At 46.9% G+C, this 22,567-nt stretch overlaps 1 protein-coding gene across 1 annotated transcript; it reads right to left on the bottom strand.

Moving 5' to 3' along the window:
- Positions 1-1,982: 1,982 nt before the first annotated feature.
- GSK3A (glycogen synthase kinase 3 alpha) lies at positions 1,983-20,967 on the bottom strand. Its single transcript, XM_066607140.1, has 11 exons — positions 20,717-20,967; positions 15,036-15,223; positions 11,526-11,609; positions 11,298-11,408; positions 11,079-11,209; positions 10,881-10,987; positions 9,553-9,650; positions 6,573-6,668; positions 6,301-6,487; positions 6,129-6,197; positions 1,983-4,681 (listed from the first exon to the last, which is right to left on the bottom strand). The coding sequence occupies exons 1-11, from the start codon at positions 20,847-20,849 to the stop codon at positions 4,617-4,619; spliced, it is 1,269 nt and encodes a 422-aa protein (XP_066463237.1). The 5' UTR covers positions 20,850-20,967; the 3' UTR covers positions 1,983-4,616.
- Between the last annotated feature and the right edge of the window lie 1,600 nt (positions 20,968-22,567).

Here is a 22,567-nt window from a genome sequence, read left to right as displayed (position 1 = left end):
AATTAGAGATTGCCCTCTTTGTGGCTTTTTGGTAATGTACTGAGCTGATCCAGCCCTATTGACATAGATCTAGCCACCAACGTGCCCGCAATGTTAGATTTAATCACAAGCTCTGCCGTAGTCCAAGCTTTCCGCATTACACTATCAACTTTATTATCCATGGGCTCCCGTAAGATTGAGACATCCTAAAAGGATAAGGCGGAACTTCTGGTAATTGTAGAAATAGATTTATCAACCTTGCAGATAGTTTCAAAGACTGCAAGATCATCCTCCAAGAAAAGGAGTCTAACCTTTAAAGTCCTTAGATAACATAGTACTATGCTCAGGATATTGGCATTCTTTATGAATCAAGCGTATCAGCGTTGTATTCACCGGTTTATAAAAACCAGCAAATCTCTCGTCCTGTATGGAATCGGGATGCGGTATTTCTTCCTCCACTTGCATGGTTTTTCGAACCACATGGAGGAGTTGGTCCATGTCAGAGTAGGAAAACAGATATTTTTTCACTTCCTGCATCTCATGGCTGAACCCAGATAATTCCCCCACCAAGAGGTTGTCCCCCTTACTAGGACACCGAATCAGGAGACACGAGCCTTGCCTTTTTAGTGGATGTAGAGGGGACTGGTTGATGCAGACTGGACAGGGAGGATTGGACTTCCTCACATACAATAGTGCGGATATCCATCACCACAGAGGTTTTTTCCTCTTGTAAAATTTTTGTGTATGTGTCGACGCTTTAAGCACACCGGACATTTTTTTTGCTTTTCTTCCTCACCTCCTTAAGTTCCTGTGTATCCCTGTCCTGTAAGGCATGGAGTGTGCAGATGTTATAGCATGTAACATGGTGACCGTGTGCATTGATCGGCCCACTGGACCACTCACGGTCTGTTCTCCAGTTATTCTCGAGCAGACATCTCAGCAGCAGATCCAGCAGAGTGACAAACACCAGAGGATTCTGAGCTTTTCCCCCGCATCCACTTTTGAATCTTCGTGGGTTTCCGCACTAGGCCATGCCCCTTAGTCAGGCTACGTCTAAAGCCCCACCCATGTGCGAAGCATCTGGCATCACTCCAGCATCAGACCCGGAAGAAGCTGAGCTGCCGCTGAAGGAGACCATGAGGCGGCCGCTACCCAGGATAGCGGCCGCTGCAAGCTAGAGGATACTCTACCTTGAGCAGGTTTGCAGGAGATGATATGGTGACCGCTCTGGATAGCAGTCAGAGCAGATAGAGAATCCTTTCTTGGGTACCCTGCCCATATTGGCACAAGTCCCAGGAAGGTAGTCCTGGGAGGCCAGGCAGCATCCATAGAGGTTACTTCCACTATGGCTGTCCTGTAGGGACAGGAAGACAGTGGTGATTATGTGGATGGGGGCAGGGGTTGTGCTTAAACCACCTTCTGTCTTGAAGGTGGTTTCAACACAATAAAGAACACCTTCTGGTTAAGGACACAGTCACTGTAGTTACTTGGGACACACCGGTGATTAGGTGGGGGGGGGGGGGGGGGGGGGGTTAACTTTTATACTCATCCACTTCCTGTCCCTACAGGAGTCCAGGGGACAACCTCCATGTTTAAGCTGTCACGATGACGAGGGGGAAATGGACTTATTTGAATGAGTTATTTCACAAGTGATTTTTCACTCATACCGATAATCTGAGTTTGAAAAAAGACTACTGGTCCTACATATGAGTGTGCAAGTCCTGCATGGAAATGGGACACGTGCTGTACGATACGAGTCGTATCAGAGATACTCCGGCACAACTCGCTCTTGGCCATGTGAATATGACCCCATTGTGATACCAGCTGTTAGTGGTTGGTAGATGGAGCTTTACATCTTCTTGCCGAATCCCAATTGTATATGTACTAGATTCACCTCTATGGTTACGTATTGCACAGATTTTCTTTTTCCGGTCAGAGCAAGTATAAAATGGGCAAACCAGACACCGAAGACAACAACGGTGAAAAACAGAAGTGAAACCATCTTCATGCCAATAATTTATTGAAGATTGCTGTACATGTCCAGAAACCACAGCAGCCCAGTGAAAGGAGGCCGGGCTTCTACCAAACTACATCCTGGCTTTTTGTTTTGCTTCTACAACAATACAGTATTCACGTCTCGATTCTAAAACAGGATTTAAAAAGGGAATGGGTAGGAGAAAGTGGGCTTTTCAGGGTGGAGGGGGAAAAAGTGGATTTTTTGGGGAAAAAAAAATAAAAATCAAAGGTGGACTCAACATCTTCATTAAGAAAAAAAATAAAACAAATAAACATATTTACAAAGAAATCAACAGCTACATCTTCTCAGATACAAGAATTTGTAGTATGCGGAAATATATATATTTACAAGAGAAAATAAAAGGCTGGGCACAAATTCTAAAATGGGACCCAGAAAACTGGAAACAAAGAAGGAAAATATAAAATGTAAAGTTAAAAACAGGGTTTAAGTTAGTGTGTTGGAAAACTATTAAAAATAATAAAAACTTACTGGAACATGATGGGGACAAGTGACATACCCTGTGTACTGCACCAACAGAACCCCAAGACTGATTGCTGCTGCAGGAAAAGTTCTGTTGCAGGTGATCAAATGTTATGATCTAAGCTCATGGGTTCCCCCCAGGAACAGCAACCTCTGACGGGTCTCTACAACACATCAGATTATGCATTAGAGGTGAGCTGCCCATTAACACCATGGACTTCAGGAACAGATCTGATTTTGTTCACCTTGCCAAGTTGTGGTTCATTTGCATACCTTCAAGCCGCATAATTGTGAGCCACTGCTAACGATGCAATGTTCTGCCATGACGCCAACGAAAAGGCGATTCCACCATGTCACCATGTGACAGGCAGCTGGCACTGCCTTCTAGTCCTGGCCCAAATCAATAGAAATAAAAAAAAAAAAAAAAAAACCGACTACATTAAAGGGGACTGGTGTGTGAGCAATGCCATCACGGTTGTAAATGGGGCTAAGCTGCAATACCGAGCGGTACTGCATTGTTTTTTTTTTTTTTGTAGGAGGAGTCTTGTTTTCTAACATTGTACAACCCCATGATTGCCTGCATCGTGTCCAGATAACTAAAGTCAATTATAATCCTGAGCTCCTACCAGAATTGAATGCTGGGTTCTCTCACCCCACACATACCCACAAAAGGCTTTGGATACCAGATCTGTGCAGAGATTAAAATCTTCACCATATCAAAAAAAAAAAATATCAGAAGCTATTCAGTAAGACATTATTTTTGAGGAAATTAGTTTTTGGGGTGGAATGCCAGATAAATACCAACAAATATAATCCTGTCCAATACCTGGCAGCACAACTTCAGACCCTGGTACAGAAAATAAAACTTCTACATAAAAGCCCATACAGGTGATGGATACACCCAGTAACACATGGAGGACCAGGAGGAGTGCAGTACATTGGGAGAAATGCACCCGGATTCACATTAGGGCTCATATATACAGCCGTGTATTCAGTCTTTCTTCGGGCTAGCATCATAAAGGGAAGTCAAGTTCCCCTATAGACCTCTATTACAACAGAGATACACCCATAACAAAATATGGCATAGTTGGAAGTTGTCTTTTTTCTGTAATAGCATTTGTTATATCCATACTTAGACAAGGCCCGCTTGCAGTAGTAAAGCAGTCGAAATAGCCACAGGTTGTACAAACCTGTGCGCAAAAGTTACAAGAGGAAACTGATCTACGTATATAATGGCTGAAGCAGCATCGACTGATGGATGGCACTACTTGATCCACATCAATGCGGGCACCAAGACGGAACATCACAGGACATGCCGTGTATCTAGACATTACCTGCTCTAGGAAAGCTTCCAACTTTATTAAAGGTGCACCTAATGGTGTGATCCGGAACAGACAAATAAAAGGTAATGGGGAGATTCTAAGGTCTTCTGTTATGTCCTCATGTTATCTCCCTTCCCATCTCTAAGAGCAGCTGAAGGAATCAAGTATTAAGAGGCGTAAAGACGGCACACCCCCCAGTACATGAAGAAGGCATCTCCCTAATGACCGACATGTAGACTGAGGTTTATGGTCAAGCCGCTACATAAGGGGAAGCCATCCACATTCTTCATGGACGATCCCAGGATGAAGGGTTTTGTTCAGTTTAGCAATGAGGACAATGTGAAATAAGAAAGGGAGGGGAGGGAAGAAATGAGTTTGCACCTTTGCCCAGTTGAAAGAAAAAACAAAAACTAAAACATATATTTCAACATGACCAGAGTCTGTCTGCAAGAAACCTGTCAGGGAGAACAATATCAGTACTAAGATGTCCAGAGGAGGATCAGGCAAGATGCCTCGACCTTCACAGCAATGCTTGGAGGTATCCAGAGCGGCGCTCTACAGTGCTACAGGCAGTTCGCTTCTGTGCAGGTAGAGGGATCCATGTATTCTGACCTATAAACTTGAGATGAGGGAGGGCGATTATAACCCCTCAGAGGATGACCAACCAGAGTCATCGAAAGTCAGTGACCAGAGCTGAAGAGAAGAAACGTGATCCCCGTGAACCAAGCTCATCTCCCACACAAGTGTAAGATGTCAGCTGGGAAAGGGAGAGAAGAGCACTGAAGGGATGGGCCAGGGAAGGGGATGAGAACCGCTCCTCAGGAGGTGTTCAGCTCTGCTACGTCGCTGGTTTTGAGTCTGTCTGATCCAGTTCTCCCTTCACCTATAGGAGGATACAAAAATAAAATGCGTTACAATGTAGGATCCCTGTGTGAAGGCCTGGAGAAGCTTCAAACTCACAAATGACTACAATGATTATACTACATGAGAAGAAACCCCAAGACTAAGAGAACTTGATCTTAAAGGAACTGTCCAAGATACAGCTTACTCATGAAAACCTGTCCACCGTATGCAAAACATAAAAAGCTCATACTCAACCACTCATCTCCTGCCGATGGCTGCGGGTCTCCCCGGTGACTTATTGCTTACAGGCTGCAGTCCTAAACCTGCCGCTCTAGCCAATGACAGAGCTCTGATGTTTTGCACATGGGGTACCCAGTTTTATGAAGCAGCTGTACCTCAGACAATTCCTTTAATGTGTAACGGGCCTGCCTATACATATAGCCTTTCACAAGCTCTACTTACTGCAGCCATAAGAAACACGGCTACTGTTCTGCTGAAGAGCAGAGCATGACAAGGGGGCTCAAAGACCAGGAAAGAAATCCTGTGCCATGCACCGCCAACTCAGACCCTATAGTAGGCATACCTGTATCAATGTTTACACCGCTCCTTTTAGAGTGGACCAAAATCCAATCATTTAACCTGCACTTTGCTTGGCCATACAAAGATGTAATTCTTTAAACCTATGGGTTCAGAAGATACCCCAGGTCTATATGTACACGCATATGCCATGTGAATGCACCCCAACGGCAGGCTGTTTGTGCAGATGCGCAGAAGATTTCATGCTTTCAATTGTAAAAGTCTGCTGTGACTACACATCAAAATCCACAGCAAATCAGTCCCGTGTGAACGCACCCTTATGGAGCATTAAGTCACAACACAGATTATAATTAGTACGCCAATACAAATTAACACAAAGCTTACCATGACTTAATGCGATATGACTTTCTGCACCAATTTGTTTACCTTTTCAATCATTTACAATGACTAGTTGTGTTAAGAGAATAGTTTAATAGCTTGAGATATCCGTGCTAACTTTCTGGAACAAGTTAAGGCCCATTTACACGGAACGAGCTGTCAGGCAGACGATGCCCGACAGCCCGTCTCAGTGAAGATCGCTCCTGTGCTGTTACACAGGAGTGAGTGAGTATTGCTGGATCGCTCACAGTGCAGCCAGCATGGAGGTGCAGTGGGTCAGGGAGCGCCATCTTTCAATAGCTGCACATCTTTACATTGGACAATGATTGGGTATGATTGTTAGGAGGCGGAAAGGAGGGGGGTGATCTAATCAGCCACTGGGGGGCGTGACCAGACTGTCAAGCTTCCTAACAGTTAACTACACCCACCACATCCGGTGGCATCAAGGTACACCAGTACTGACTGCTCAATCTCTTTGAGACACGAACTTTTAGTCCTGTACTAGTCATTGTAAGTGGAGGTGGACTAAAGACATGGACTACAGTCAAATCCTCATTTCCCCAGTCACGTACCGTGCAAATGAGTCTGCTGCAGGTGTGGAGGTATGAGGACGGTGTTCAGCGTGGGTTCAATAGAGAGCTCTGCAAACAAGAAGTAGACATTTACAAGCAGCACAAGGACTATACACACACTTCACAAAGCGGATTCCGCAAGAGCCGTTGCTTACCACTGCACCAGACTCACCTACAGAGCTGAAATTGAAGATGGGAGGCAATTCCCTGCCGCTCGGGAGACGCGTGTTGGGGTCACGAAGTTCATCAAAGAAGGAGTGTGCACAGGCTTGTAGAGGGGAGAGGCGAGTGTCGGGGGTGTACTCCAAAAGCCGGCTGCACAACGTAATGGCGTCTGGAGAAGTGCGGGGCTTAAAGACCTGCCGATGAGAAAGGAAGATCAGTAAGGCTAAGGTATTAATCACCATTTTAGGTGAGAAACGGTTCTTCTTGGTAATCACTTACCTTAGTCCAGGGATGTGCTTTGATTTGTGGGAATTTGAATTCTGTATAATTTGGATTCATCTCTCGGATTTGTTCCCGTGTGGGAGTCCCCAACACCTGCGGAAGTCACATTTATGAGACTGTTTTAAAGCACTTCTCTTATTGCAGGTGACTTCACAACAAGCCGTCTGTGTACATGAGGAATAAATCTATCTACTAATAGGTCTTTTATGAGGATTTTTTTTTCAATCTGCAGCCTGCATCTCTAATTGTCAAATATTCTTTGAACTCAAACTAGCTCCTATATCGCCTCCCATATACAACAGGCGGAAGAGATTCCCCATTAGCTTCTCTTACTCAAAAGCAGCAGCATAGAGGACATAATGCACCTGTACTGAGCAGTGTAGCTGTGAATTCGGTGCTGAGATGAGAGAGCAAATGCAGCAGAATCTGTGTCTCTCCATTTGCAGCTGCTCCCTCTTCCGCCCCGTTCCATAGATTTTTGGTTAGCAGCTGTAACCTGACCTCTTAGGCCTCATGTCCACGGGGAAAATCAGGCCCGCTACGGATTCTACATGGAGAATCTGCAGCGGGTCCCTCCTGCCCCGCGGACATGAGCGCTGAAAATAGGAATTTAAAAGAATTTACTCATCCGGAGCGGGCGGGGAAAGTCTTCTCTTCCTCACGGCCGGATCTTCTTTTTCGGCCGGCGGATGAACTCATCACGCGTGCCGCGCGCATGCGCCGGGCACATCCGCCGAGCCGAAGTAAGAAAGATCCGGCCCTGAGGAAGAGAAGACTTTCCCCGCCCGCTCCGGATGAGTAAATTCTTTTAAATTCCTATTTTAGGTCTCCCGCGGATCCGGACGGCTTCCATAGGCTTCAATAGAAACCCGTGGGAGCCGTCCCCGCGGGAGACCCGCACGAAAATGGAGCATGGTCCAGATTTTTTCATGCTCCATTTTTTTTAAAATCACTTTTATTAACCATCCGCGGGTATTTATCTACCCCGCGGGTGGTCAATGCATCCCTATGGGGTGCGGATCCGCGGGCAGGAGAAGAGTTAAAATCTGCTGCGGATTTTAATTCTTTTGCCCGTGGACATGAGGCCTTAGTGTATGGATGCCTATATATGCATTTTATTATTGGAGGCAGAAGCGTTATCAAACAGTGTAGCACAGCGAGCTATGCTGTTTCTGCAACTTCCATAGAAGTCAATGGTAGTAATGGAAATTGGACAATGCTGATCACATGATCAGCTCCTGTGAGTCAGAAAGCAGGTATAGTGCACTGATAGTTAACACTAAGCAATGCAGTGTGGGTTGTTCTATAGTTTGAAGAATGTGTAGGTCATCTTGGATGACCAGAAACAGTACCCAGAACCAGTGGATCGGAGGGATGGCAGAGAGGATCTGCAGGTAATATACTAAAGCAGACTGTACAGCCTGGCATGCACAAGGGAAGGCAGGAACTGTATTTTACAGTTATAGCCCTATACACAGCAATTATATGATCACTGTGCACGCAACAGGACCACCCAGAATGCTTTAAAGAGGAAGGGTCCTTGGAGTCCCTTAAGCTAAATTTATGGGCTCATACAAGATGACACAAGACCAGGGAGGTGAGCATTACACTTACCTTCTCCGCCACTAGTGGTCAAAGCCACTGCTAAATACATCCAGTGGACTACTTTTGCAAGCGCATAGGTTGAAAGAATTAGTCCATCAGATGCATTCAGCAGCGCAACTGTTGGCAAGTAAAGCATAATACTCACTTCTTCAGATTCAGCATACCAGCTACTAGAAGTCCATAAATGTAGCTTATTGGGCTCAAGGGGAGCTAACAAATACCCTTCAAGAAGGATTCTGATAGACAAATGATTGAGACGGACCCCTCCAACTTCGATCATCTTATGGATGCTTCCAGAACATGTTGGCACGCTCTATTGCAGTCAGTGAACAGCATTCCAGGCTCACATTAGAGTATGAGGCGTTGCGGGACCCAACTGGTTGAGAAACAAGTTAGGAGCACCCTCTAACAACATTAACTTGTAGCATCTTCGAAAAAACCCTCCAGCTTTATTATTAGTCATCACTTAAGGCCCACAGTGTCAACAATTGGCCTGCTTTAGCATGTGGCGGTGGGCACAGCATGCCGATCAGCACTTGTTCACCGACGTTCACCCACAGCATAAGACTGGAATCATGGAGACAAATGATAGTCAGCACAAAATAGCTGTGAGCCTGTTCATCTCCCAGTCACACAGGAAGATGTACAGCTGGCCAGCTAGCAGTTCTACATTAATGTAAACAAGCAGATCTGCCAGCAAACGTTTACTTGTTAGTCAGCTGATCTTTTGCACATTTACATGGTCTGATTATTGGGAAAATTAATATTTGGGTAAAAAGTTCATGCCGATACTCAGGCCTCATGTCCACGGGTGGATCTGATTTGCTCCACGTGGTAGATCTGCAAATCAAACTGCCAATAGGGATGCATGGGCATCAAATTAATTAAAGCATGCAGATTTGATTTGTGGACCTGTTGGTCCAAAAAACAATCGCAGCATGCTTCATTTCTGTGTGGATCCCACACTGGCTGCTTCCATTGAAGTCAATGGAAGCAGAGCAATACGCCCGCAGCGGACACGCAGGAAAGCAGGAGTAAAAAAAGAGAAAGTAGTGTACTTTGCATGCGCGAGGCCCACAACCGCAGCACAGAAGAAAGAAAATGTGGACAGGAGTGAGAAGACCCAGACAGGTAAGAAAAACAAAAAGGCTTTGGCCGCAGGCAGGATCGGCTCCTGTAGGTGGAATCCAACCCGCCCACTGGACATGAGGCCTTCAACTCCTCTATAAACCAATGGCCGCTAAAAGTCACACACCCTTCAAATTTTTGCCGCAGTTGGAACAGGTGTAGAAAACCAATTCTAAAAAGCAGTTTACCTCACACAATCACAATGGCCACAACAAACCTTGGCCACCTCAGCAGATGAACTCACCTTTATGATTTCTACCAACTGGTCAACTCCACTGTCCCCAGGAAAGATGGGCTGACCCAGGAGAAGTTCTGCAAGGACACAACCGGCCGACCATATGTCTATAACAAAGAGGGGGACAATAAAAGTTAAACATACATAAAATTGTAAAGTTGTCCAGCTTTTTATCCCCAGCAGATCTATACCATGCCAATTCTTGTCCATAAGCAGCTCAAATCCCAAGAACCACCAAGTCATAGCAAGTTTCAGACATCAAAATAAGGGGCAGTATGCCAGTTACCAGCAGGATAGATCCCTTCTAGACAACCCAGACATACAACAGGGGACTCAGACTTTTTCCACCCCCTTCCTGCTCTATACAATAGTGACACACACGATCGGCGAGCATGTCCTGTACTGATTGCACCAGGCAATCTATTGCTTCCTTTGTACCGATTGATTGTAATTCAGACACTTTCTCAAGTGGTTATATATTCTTAATGATTTATTGATTTCCCTTCTATATCTGACAGCTCACAAGTGCCTCAGAAAGCCAATTGCTTCGGAACATGTAGTGATTAAACTAGCAAAAGTTTTTGGAAAGGCAGTCGCTTTTTTTCCCCTGTTGTATTTCTGGTATTGCAGCTCAGTCACATTTAATAGCAGCCTTTGTTAAGCGACATTGCTACTACTGCCCATGGACCAAGTCCCTAATCAGTTAAAAGGAAATGAACTGTTTTACAGAGGGCGGCCATTTTGCCTGAGCTGCTGTCAACAGACTTGCTTTACAGCAGCTGCGCCATAGACTGGAAGGGAATCATCTATTTCTAGGAGTGTCTTGTGAGCATGCTCAGACACGTGCAGAGAGCATTGTGCAAGGAGGCGAGCTGTGATCATCAGCTACTGAGAACGCTCTTGCCCTGTTCCATCTACAGTATACAGAGGTGTTAAGCTGGCCATGCACATCAGATATCTGCAGATCCAGCGCATACTAGTAACGTACATGACCGCCACAGATATCAGATTCTCAGCAGATCATAGTGACCTGGAAAAAGAAAACCTTAACAAATGATTAACAAAAACTTGAGCTGACGCGATAATTTTCTGATGACATATTCCCTTTAGGCAGATATGCGCAACGTGGATTTTTCAAGAATGCCAATCTTTGCATATATCTTGCAGCATGAAGTGTATGGCCAGCCACCACCTTCAGACGTATCAAAGCAGAGCTTGTGGTATGCACTAAACAGCAACATAGCACGCTGCCCTAGCTTAGGTACTCCAACGCAGCCCCAGGGACTGACAGTCAGCAAGTCTAGCTGTACAGAGACGTTACCATTCTTCTAACATACCAATATTTGCAGTATAATCGGTGGCTCCAAATATCAGCTCCGGTGCTCTGTAATAGCGTGAGCAGATATAAGAGACGTTCGGCTCCCCTCGTACCAGCTGTTTTGCACTGTAAAGGAAGGAATGATGATGAGCAGCTGCTCCACATAACATAATCAACACCTCAATAAACCCCCTCTGTTGCTATAGCCAATACACACCTGCCAAAGTCACATAGCTTAAGTACTGCGGTGTCAGGATCGACCAGCAGATTCTGTGGTTTTATATCCCTGTGGCAGACGCCTTGAGAATGAATATAAGCCAGACTTCGGAATAGCTGATACATGTACACCTAGAAAGTGAAGACAGCATAATTGGGTTACTCCCATGAACCCCCAGCACCGCTGTACGCCATGCCAACAGATGCCCGCATTCCTCACCTTCACATAGATGGACGGCAGCGTGGATTTGGCTTTTGCAAAGTGCCGTGCGACGCGATACACCGTTTCTGGGACGAAATCCAGGACCAAGTTTAAATAAACTTCATCTTTCTGTAGTGAGAGAAGTAGAAAATATTGTCTTGAGTCGCACAGACCGGAAACTAAAGAGGTTCATGTAATAGAATTTCAAAGATACACTAAAAACTAGAAATGTGATTACAATCTGACCTTCTCTCCGCTGGAGTAGAAGAAGTATCGGAGACGCACAATGTTACAGTGATCCAGTCTGCGCATGATCTGAAGCTCACGATTCTGAAAAGAGAAAATAAAATCAACTTTGGGTTATAAACTTTCTTGCCAGAGGTCATCAGATTGTTTGCAGCACTAAACTGAAATACAATGAAGATGGAGCGAAGAGCCATTCAGAGGCAGATTAGGAAAAAAAAAAGTCCCGTTAGGTATTTCTGAACTGGTATCCTCAAATCTCAGCCCGGCCCTGGGTCTAATAAGAGCTGGAAGCATCATAGCATCCAAGCCAGATAAACCTATATCTTCATCTCATAATCCGGCACCTTTTAAAGACTCCTTTACAAAGTATGACTGTCCGGCACTGAAGTGCTCTATAGTCATTCCAACGATCACGGCTCCCCTGCTTTTATGAACAATTGCTCAGTGAATGGAGGCGGAGCGCGACGGTGATCTCTTCAGGCCGGCCGCCTCTATTCTGCGTAAACAGGCAGTCGTTAATAGATGAATGGCCGCCAGTTTACCAGCTGCTTTTTAAGCCTGCGTAAACTGAACCACGAATGATAATGTGTTTGCCTGTCATTTGTTCAGTTTGCACTCACACTAAACGATTATTGCTCAAACTCATTAAGTGTTAATGGCCGTTACTCAACGATAATTGTTTCATGTAAAACGTCCCTAAATCCCACTGACGCCGGATTGAGAGGAATTGTACAGTAACACAAAGAGGTTTACTATTGTTAAACTCCAGTTTAACCTTTTGGCTCATGTTGGGAACGGACGACCCCAGTCTTACCACACTCCGCACCACCAGCCATGTTGGGGACTCCCCAGTCGGGAGGCAGAAGCATTGGTAGACTTAGATCTTTGCCAGGACAGGTTGTCCGGGTATGCCAGCCTAGTCAGATGTATCGTCTGGTGCTGTGCGTTGTACCGCAGACTTGTGGGTCATCAGGGGATACAGCAGACCCACAGTTCACTTCTACTATTGGAACTGTTCCCTTTATGAGCAACGCATGTTCCTACTGCTGTCCTGAAGCCCCTTCAGCAAGGTACAGAAGCCGTCTACAGCACCCTGTATCCTGACTATGGTATAAGGGAGACTACATTGATCCGTTGGAAAAAAATTAATCTATTGGAGACCAAGATTATGAAATTGCCGAGAGAATACTGTACACCAGATTCTCCAACATATAAGCTAAGGACAACCTAAACGTATTTCATAAACCAGTCTTGATATAGAAGTACGCCTGCTCAACATCTGCGTAAAATAAGCCTGTCATGTGCCACGCATTTACACGAACGTCACTGGAGAGGAAAAAAAAAAAAAACACTCGACTCACCACGGCATATCATCGCTGGTCTAGTATGAGATAATATCCTGTCATCAGCACTCATCATACCCAGGATAACTAGCTTGCTGTGAATAACCCACTAGCCGTGTCTCTGCCTCCAGAGCACCGCTCTATTATGTGTTACATTCAGTCATCAGGTTACAAGTCTAACAGCTCCCTACCAGCACGGAAACGCCTCAGCGCACAACATGGAGGTCTATTTACCGCGTGCCAGGGGAGCGCTGAAGTTACACAAGATCACCAGCGCTGAACACAATAGTTTGGTATGGCTGCACCACCGATGAATAAAGGAGCATTGTTCTGCATCGTAAGCATTTCCTTCTCCTTTCACCCACAGAACCTGTCCAGTTACATAAACCTGGCTCAAAAGTAGTCGTGCGCATGAAAAATGGTATTTCAGATTACTGCAGCATGTACGGTGAGACACACCTCATGTGTCTAGGCTAATAATCACATACTGATCTCAGAGGTTCACCCTTAAAATCCTGCAAAAGAAAATGGATGCAAAAGTCTGCAAAAAGTGGAATGCTGATACATCTAAAATACTTACAGCTCCTGCTGCCTGCCAACCTGAGGTCAGCCCTTCTCTCCCTACATCTGTGCTGATAGTGGGTAATAGCTGATGGGAATGAGCACCTCCTTGAAGAAGAATGGTCTTCACTGAAGATACAATATGTCTGTACCACGCCAGCAGATAATGCATATAAGGCCTCATGTCCACGGGCACGCACGGAATCTGAGTGAAGAATCCTGCAGCGGATTCCACCCGGCCCGCAGACATGAGGCCAAAAATACATTTACTAACCTGTCTGGACGCTGCACAGCGGATGCGCTAGGCACACCAGCCAGTGTGTCGCACGCATGCGCCGTGCCTTTTCCCTTTTAAAGTTCCCCGTGGATCTGCAGCATGTCCACAGTGTCCACAGCACGCCTGAGGCTGACCGGACAGCTTCCATTGACTTCAATGGAAGCCGTCCCTGTGGGATCCACAGAAAAATAGAGGATGCAGCATTTTTCCCCATGCGAGATCCGCACGCCAGGGGAAAAAAAACAAACAAACACACCCACGGGTATTTAAGTAGCTGTGGATGCCCAATGATAGTCTACGGGCATATTGAACTGCAGATAATCTGCAATTTAATTATGCCCATGGATATGAGGTTTAAGTGCGGAGGCGAGAGTTGTGCCCCAATAATCAGGATGTCCCCCCTAACTGCAGCCTGACTATTTATGCACGTGTCCGTATTTGGGATCTGCATGACATGGACCCCCTACACACTGCCCATGAACACACCCGTAAGCATGCTCTGGTCATTCAGGGTCTGTGTGTGATAACCGTGCATGATGTATTCAGTGTCGCTCTAAACATGACTAAAGGCCCATTTACACGGAGCGATGATCGCTCAGTCGATAGTTTGAGTGACAGCTTTGAGCAATCATTTTGCATAAACTATTAAGTAACTACTCGGCTACTTAAGAGCAATTAAGTGTGCAAATGAAGCCTAGGGCTATTATCTGCTTTCAGTTCTTTTGTTCTACAGTGGTAAACAATGCGATCAGTGCTACCCGTGAATAACTGCTGATAAGGCTGAAGGACGATTTTTAGGTTGGACTGAATTTAACGATCAGCTAACAGGGCCCAAAACTTGCACGATGGCCGCGTGTTTAGACGCAACAATTATCGCTCAAACGATTGCTTTTTAGCGATCATTGCTCCGTGTAAATAGGCCTTAAAGGCACCTTTACACAGGCCAACTATCAGGAGCTTCAGCACCCGACAGCCATAACTGCTCCTGCGCCATCACATAGCAGAGAGAGTCACTCGCTGAATGAGCATTGGGAACACTAGAGATCTCTTCCGGCCTCCAGTCACAGTAAACAGGCAGTCGTTCTCTGAAGAATGACTACCTGTTTATACAGGCTGATAGTCGGTTACCTTTTAGGTGAGCCGAAAACCAAGAGACTGACAAGGAAGCAATTCTCATTCCCTTGCCCCGTCGGGTCCTGTGTTTACACGCAACAAGTCGCCCATAAATCGCTCTTCTGGGCAATTATTCGGGCAGCCTGGGTAAAAGTACCCTTAGCAACCTGGAATGTAAGGAGATCGATTCTGCAGTTATCCTGAGCACACGATTACCTTAAATCTCTTGTCCTGCAGGACTTTCTTTATGGCCACCATTTCTCCGCAGTCCACGAGCCTCGCCTGGTACACCACTCCAAAGGAGCCATTGCCAATGACTTTGATGTCTGTGTAGGACACTTCCTGCGGACGGTCCGGCCCCTGTCCTGGAGTGGCCACAACGGTGGTCACTTTTCCATTGTCCCCTGGGTAACACAAATGAAATCTATTACACTCTGTTCGGATAAGACACGAGGACTTTCAGAGACTTTCCTCTCCGTGTATATAAAAGGAATATTTCCATCTCAGCCAAATAGTTGGGAATACCAGCCTGTTCACTGCGGCCAGGATTATGGAAGCCGCACAGCGAGGCACGCCGCTCCCACATCTCCGGAGGTAAGCTGCTTACAGACCTGCCAGTCAATATCTGACTGCGATGGGAACGCTCCTTTAACCGCGGGATTTGCCGACGATAAACAGAATCCAGCAGTCTTACAAAAACACTCATCTCATTTATAGGTTGTTTTTTAACACCAATTAAAATCAGACACTGATCTTTTTTAGTTTCAGATTGTAGATTTTCTATTAAATCCCACTTTCTCTACACGACTATGGAGGAAGCCATCTTGGCTGAGCGGCTGTGAACTGCATTTTAAGGTGCTTTACAACAGCCGTAAACCATAGAAAACAATAGACAGGAGATGTTAACTTCTATGGGAGACTGTTGTAGGTACCCTGCGTGACATGTGCAGAGGTCATTGTGCAGGGAGGGGAGGAGGTAAGCTGTGACCATTACCCATTAGAGTGGTGGTGGTATCTGTATATAGGAGTTCCCTTTCATTTTAATCCTGCCTGTGATGAGAAGTTACAGAAAAGTTCTCTACGGAACCGGAAGCATTAGTCTATTAGGCTTATTGGTGAAAACTGCAGGATTTCAGGATTGAAAAGCACACGATTTAAATTCATTGAATGGGACCAAATCCAAATGCGAATTGGCAGCGTTTTAAAATGCAAGTTTGGGGCAGAAATCTAAGGGTCCGTCTACAATTTCTGCTGCGGATTACACAGCGTCGTTTTCTGAGGAAAAGATCTGCCGCACGGACAGAGCGCCAAACTGCAGGTCCTTCTCCGATGACGCCCCTTTAAAAAGTGGTGCTCAACAACATTCTTTAAAGTCTCTTGTGACTTTATAAACCATCTTATATAAGGGATGCACTCCATATAGAAATACAATACCTCTACTGTACTGATCCTGAGTTGCAGCCTGCATTATGCTCCAGAGCTGCACTCATTCTGCTGGTGGAAGTACCTGTACATACATTACTTAGTGTACTGACCCCAAGTTGTAGTCTGCATTATGCAGGCTGTGTTCAGCCAATTTACATTTAAAGTGACTGTCACCTACCTTTGGCCCTTAAACTAAGCTTATAGGCTGAAAGCCGAGTCCAGTGATTTGTTGTACTTACCTCCCCCATCGTGTCCCCGCTCCGTGCATGGAGCAGCGCTGACAAATAGTCCACCCATTACACAACGAGAACGGGCAGACTAGTCAGCAGCGCCGCTGTATACCTGTACAGTGCAGTACTTTGATGCCTTGCGTTAGACATATACATTAGGGGTATGCCCGACGCACAGCTCAGATGTGATGTAAACAAAGTCTAACGTGTAAGGGCACTTTAAGCTGCTTGGACGCCGTCCATCCTCCGGAAACAATCTAGCATTGCATAACCCAAGCAGCGCTCCCTCCCTCAGCATAGCCTGCAGCAGAGCAAGTCTTATAAATATCCCCGGCCAAAGAGAAATGGGAGAAGCCAAGCAAGAAACTAAATTACCATGACATCACTGGAGGGGAGATCAGAGGATCCTGACAGCCTGCACTCCGCTCCAGGGTACAACTACACTGCAGTACCGCCCGGCCCGGCCGGCCACACGCATGACAAAGTAGTGAGATCGTTGGGGGACGAGGCGGGGGCCGGGATATATAGGGGACTGAATGTGTGTGAACCCAACAGCACCGTTACTTAGTCTGTAAGGAAGTTGGTGACGGCTTTCCTTGTTGGGACCGGCCTCAACACGTTCAATGACCCGGGGCGATGGATGAACAATCTTTACAAGTTAGTCAACTAAAAACTTTTCATGAAAACAAGATCTTTCACGTATCCGGCAGATGAGTTTCTAGCGCCGACCACTTCTCAGGAGACGTCACCGTTGGCCAACATGATCGTTAGTTTTACAAATCATCCATCGCCTGATGAGATTTAACGAGTATTTCCACCAACTTCGGCCTAATGTCTACGGGCAGCTTTAGATTAAAGGAAGAGTATAGAGCCATTAGGATGCAACTTTTCTCTTGATGCGCAAGCAATTACCGATCGATAACTTGCGAATCCAAGATGGAGGTTCACATATTTATTATCACTATAGAGGCTATAATGGCATATCCAATTATACTAGTAATACAATACAGCTGCAACAAGATAGTTTACATGTTGCTGCTCAGTATCAGGTGAATATATGATGGCCATTACACCAATACCACTACCCTGTTAAGCCCCAACTGCATGACATTACCTAGCAGGCTCGGTCCAGGTCCCTCCTGCTGCTCTCCGGAGCTCCAGCGCTTCCTGCTGTCCTCGGCCACATACAGAAGATTGCTACCTGGTTACAGGATGCATAAATCCCACCTCAAAAAAGTGATGGCTGTGATTGGTTCTCAAGCGCTGCTCAGCCAATCAATGCAGCGCTGGATGATCCAATGCGATGGCTGTTATTGATTCATCCCACGCTGCACTGATTGGCTGAGCGGCGCTCAAGAATGAATCCCGTAACCAGGAAGTGATCTTCTGTAGGCGGCCGAGGATTGCATAATAATTATCAAATGGTCTTATTTTCAGAGAAACATTATGATAAAGGAGCTGTCAGTTGTCTTCCAGGTATACACACTCCTCTCAGTCGCTCCACCCCTGTGTTGGTTTCCAGACTATAGTCCCGATCATTCATGGAGCTCAGTCATTGGACGCCTGTAAAGGTGAGACGGGAGGCCCGAAGCAGCGCCATGGAACACGGAGAGGAGAGTATATGTTTGTTATTTTAGTGCATAGACAAGGAGAATTACCCAGATGCATTAACTCCAACAGCCCCTTTAAGAGCTCGTGTATATGACTGTATTATGGATCCACACAAGTTATACACAACCAGCAGAAGTCTACAGGGCCACACTTTATGTACAGCTCTGATGATCCAATGAGGTTTTCTACGTCCTGTGCCTCATCAAATGACATATAATGGGGAACTCTCCCTAGTGCCTATAGACTTGTAACATGAAGACCTAGGCACGGTGCTACCACACAGGCTCCGGACTTAGGGCTCATCCAGTTATGTCATGATGGCAGGTAGGCAACCACTCAAAAAAGTAAACCATCTGTGCAGATTCACCCTTGAAGTCCCCTCACATGGGCCAACTGAAGGCCGGAAAAAAATAATATTGCTCAAACGAGCAATTGTGACCAACAGGGTAAATATGGGAATTGACGGGGTAGTGAGTGAGAAGTCGTGGTTAGTAGTTCGCTGCAGCTCATGGAAACAAAGCAGATAGCGAGCGACTTCTTGCTTGGTGTAAACAGGCGGCTGTCCATCTTTAAAGGGCGACTCTGACAAAAGCACTTCATTCCATCCTTGTCCCATGTGATTGCCTGTAACACTGTGGAGGCCTTCTCTGTGTATTGCAGACACTTCCATGTGCAGCCCCCCCCACCCTGTGATACTTATCAGTCACCATTTTGATAGCCATTATTTTCACCTTCACATGAGCTGTGATCTCCTCTATTATAACTGTGTGACATGAGCTATATGATCACCAGTGGTAACTGTGTCCCCCTCTAGGCAGTTTCTGTAATAGTTTTTAATCACACAGAAGTTATACCGACTAAAAAATAAAAAAAAAATATTGACTAGTAACTGAATACAAAACCCCAAGTAAGTCTGAGCTGACAGATTTGAGATCACATGACCATCTGAGGAGAAAGACCAGGAGCCTCAGATAGAAAGGAACTAACCAACCAAGGTAACTAGCTCACTTACATGTGCTGGGGAGGAGAGCTATATAGTAAATGAAAGAAAGGAAGGGAAGAAAAAGAAATAAAATCTGCGACGTGGCCCTTTAAATGACCGCCTGTTCAGAATGAAGTAAGGTGGCTAGAAGAGATCTCCAGCTCATCTCCATGGGAGGGAGGGGGACCTCAATGGCACTGCAGTCATTATTGGTGCATCGGCCAGCAGACAGACACTTTTAAGTCAACGCGAGCTGCGCCTGCAACTACAAACACCGACCACTACACAGGAGTCGGAGCAGCGGCTTACACTCCGACTCCTGTGTCTCTGTGGCACTGACAGCTGGAGCGACGGACCCCAGCTGATCAATGAGTGATGACCTATCCTGAGGACAGCTCATCAATAGCATTTTTCCTGGAAAAGCCCTTTAAAAGGCGTAATTCCAATTTGAACATTTATGCCATGTCCACAATGAACTTTAACGGGAAAATGGCCAATGTAGTTGCAGAGAAAGCAGCGCGTGCGTGTTTGGGGGGGGGGGGGGGGGGTTAATCTACCGCAAGTGCCAATGCTGGGAATACCCCTTAGATCACATTGCCTCTAGCGGGGGCTACATAGCATCTGTAGAGGCAATGTACAGTTCACGGGCCGCTTAGCCATTCGCCGCTACGACTCCTACCGCCAATCCTGAGCACAGGGATCCCATCCCTCGAGGTCGGCTCATTGCCCCCCGCAGCCATGTGGAAATTGAATGGAGCGATGGCCACGCACGGTGCCACTTCATGTAACGCTACAGAATAGGTTAGCGCTATACAAATAAAGATGGTCACCAGGACTGCTGGAGACGGATGAGCGTTGTCCACCTTCCCATCAGCACTGCTGTGCGACCGCTCTCACATCACTGCGGGGGAGGGGAAACAAGACGCAGTGATAGGAGAGAGGGTACGGGACCCCCGCTCTCAGGATCGCTCACCGATGATACGTTCCTCACCTCTCCTGTAAGTAGATGCTTAAAGGGGGTCGTATAAAGAGGTTTTAAGTCTGAACTGAACTTTTTCTTCAATAATATATTAGGTATTTTTACAGATTATCAGGGTGCGTTCACTAAAAGTGGCCCACCGATCCTGGAAAACCAAGATGGTCGCAGCGCTCCTCCAACTGCCTGGTGCACACTGTGCATGAGTAGTCTGAGGCATTACCTGCTGCTGTGATTGGCTGGTACTGCTCATGTGATCAGAACTGGCCAATCAAAGCAGAACAGAGTCTTAGACTACCGATACCAGGTAGTCCGTTGAACGGTGCGGCCATCTTGGTTTGTCGGGCTCTTTAAGGAAAAATATTCCAACACCCGAGCAGTATTAGACCCCTATAATAACCGGCCGGAGCGGTATATAATCAGGAGCGTTACTGAGCAGATTATAAACCGTCATTAAGGCTTGCGGCACATTGCCAAGAATCTGCCCAGCATAAGATGCCCAATCCATGCCCACTTTGGGTCTGCTGGGAGGAGGCACTCTCCTGGGTTACCCAGGATTATAATGGCCAGTGTGTAATATACAGCCGTTGTGGCCCTGAGACCCCCGGATCACACACAGACCTCCGCAAACTCCCGCCGCCATGTTATTCTGCCCCCAGCCTCAGATACTCACTGCCCAGTTTGATGGCGCTGAAGCCCGCAGGCACAGAGGAGGCGCCCCCCGTAGCTCCTCCGGGACCCTTGCCAGCTCCAGACGGAACTTGGTCACCGAAGACGTCGCTCCGGGTCCGGTTGACGCCGCTCATGCTGAGGAGCGAAGCGTACAAGCGCTGAATGGTGGCCGGGCTCGGCGGCTCCCTCCCCGCGGCCGCCACACACACTCAGCCCCCGGGGCTCCAGGCCGCTTCGCTGAGCTCTCTGGGAAACCGAGTCCGTACCTTGCTTCAACCAATCACAGAAAACACCTTCCTGGACCACAATGCCCGGCATCCTCAGCGGCGGGGGAAGAAGACTAAGACGCAAAGCACGCCGGGAGCTCGAGTGCACGTACGATCAGGAGACGACGATAGAGGTGACAAAATAAAACTACAAGTCCCAGAGTGCTTTGGGGGGTATTAAAGGACGTCAAGGAAAGCAGTGTATGCCGGGAAAATACATCGTGCGTCATGTCGGAAATGGAGGGACTACAATACCCAGAATGCACGGCGGCAGACAAAGAACTATTAAAATTAGAAACATGAAAACGAAGCTTTTAGAACAAGTGCGACGGATTGCTGCAGCGTACTGAAGAGAACGGGCGCGGGACGGCGTGCGAGGAGCCGCCAATGCAGCCATTGTTAATTCGGGCGGAAGAGGAATAAAGAAAAAAACGCGGGAAATGAATGTCATTAAAAACCCGGTAATAACTGGATCAGGCACAGGAAGTGACTGCAGCCAAACGACACCTCACCACACAGATTAGTAATAAGTACCTGTAAATACAGGCTCGCGCTGCTCCACGATGGGCGAGACCCATTAACGGAGTTTCCCAAGTCCTTCCATCAAGTTCTTAAAGGGAACCCATCATCTGTCTAAAGCACCATAAACTGTAAGGTGCCGTCCGGGGACTGAGCCGGGTACCGTATTGGTCATGCTCTCCTGGGTCCTGAGGTGTCCCCTCTGAAGTCTGCTGACAATTCGGCTCTGGAGTCCCACTCTCCCATAGACTTGTATATGGACTCCAAAAAGTCTCGGATTTTCGGCCAGTACGCGGACTTCAGTGGGGAAAAACCCAGCCGCCGCCTCCATCGCCCCCCGCAGCACCATAACTCAGATTGTAGGGCTTTAGGCAGGTGACAGGTTCCCTTTAAGGAGGAGTTTTCCAGGCAATTTTTATTGATGGCCAATCCTCTGAATTGGTCAGCGAGGGTCCGCCACTGGGGATGCCAACCGGACAGGTAGCCACCTGCAAACACAATATGGAGGGGAAGCCGTGTAGTGGGCGGCACAATAATGGGGCAACAGCACGCCCCAGAACATGGCTTGGCCGGAGTCCCAAACAGCCGACCCCCGCCGATCAACTACTGAGGAGGGGTCATCCATATGAGCTTGGAAACCGCTAACACCCCGTTCCTGGGAGAGCTGGCCGACCACAGATACGGCCATTAGAGCCTTATCAGCCAGCGTTGCCATGGAGCTCCAGCCTAGAATAAGGGCCTGACCAGTGAAAAGTTCTGCAAGGAGAGTCCATCAGTTATGCCGGCTGCACACGGGCGGATTTGCACTGCGGACTCTGGAGCGGGCATCCGCAGCAAATACCGCCCACAACATGCTATGGAAAAGAGATTCTTCTTGCAGAGGGGGGGAAACAAATTGCAGTTTCCGCTTGCCGGGGGGGGGGGGGGGGGGGGCATGGGGGGAGATAAATAAAAATCGCAGTATGCTCAACTTTTGCATGGATTCCGCACAGACGGCTTCCATTGAACTCTGGAAAACATCCAGTCCACTGCCCTACTGCAGTTACATTGTGGAAAGGTCGCCGATT

Source organism: Eleutherodactylus coqui, chromosome 6, assembly GCF_035609145.1.
Source record: "Eleutherodactylus coqui strain aEleCoq1 chromosome 6, aEleCoq1.hap1, whole genome shotgun sequence".
NCBI classification, from domain to species: domain Eukaryota; kingdom Metazoa; phylum Chordata; class Amphibia; order Anura; family Eleutherodactylidae; genus Eleutherodactylus; species Eleutherodactylus coqui.
The sequence above is the reverse complement of the archived record's forward strand: the minus strand, read 5'-3'. Positions and strand labels throughout refer to the sequence as shown.

Bases quoted from the DNA above. Each gene is read 5' to 3' on its own strand.
- GSK3A (XM_066607140.1), bottom strand. From the start codon at position 20,849: ATGAGCGGCGTCAACCGGACCCGGAGCGACGTCTTCGGTGACCAAGTT. The intron at 11,210-11,297 runs GTGAGGAATGCG...TTCACTTTCTAG, and splicing joins TGCCGTCCATCTATGTGAAG to GTGTACATGTATCAGCTATT. The intron at 6,198-6,300 runs GTGAGTCTGGTG...TCTTGTTTGCAG, and splicing joins CTTCAATTTCAGCTCTGTAG to AGCTCTCTATTGAACCCACG.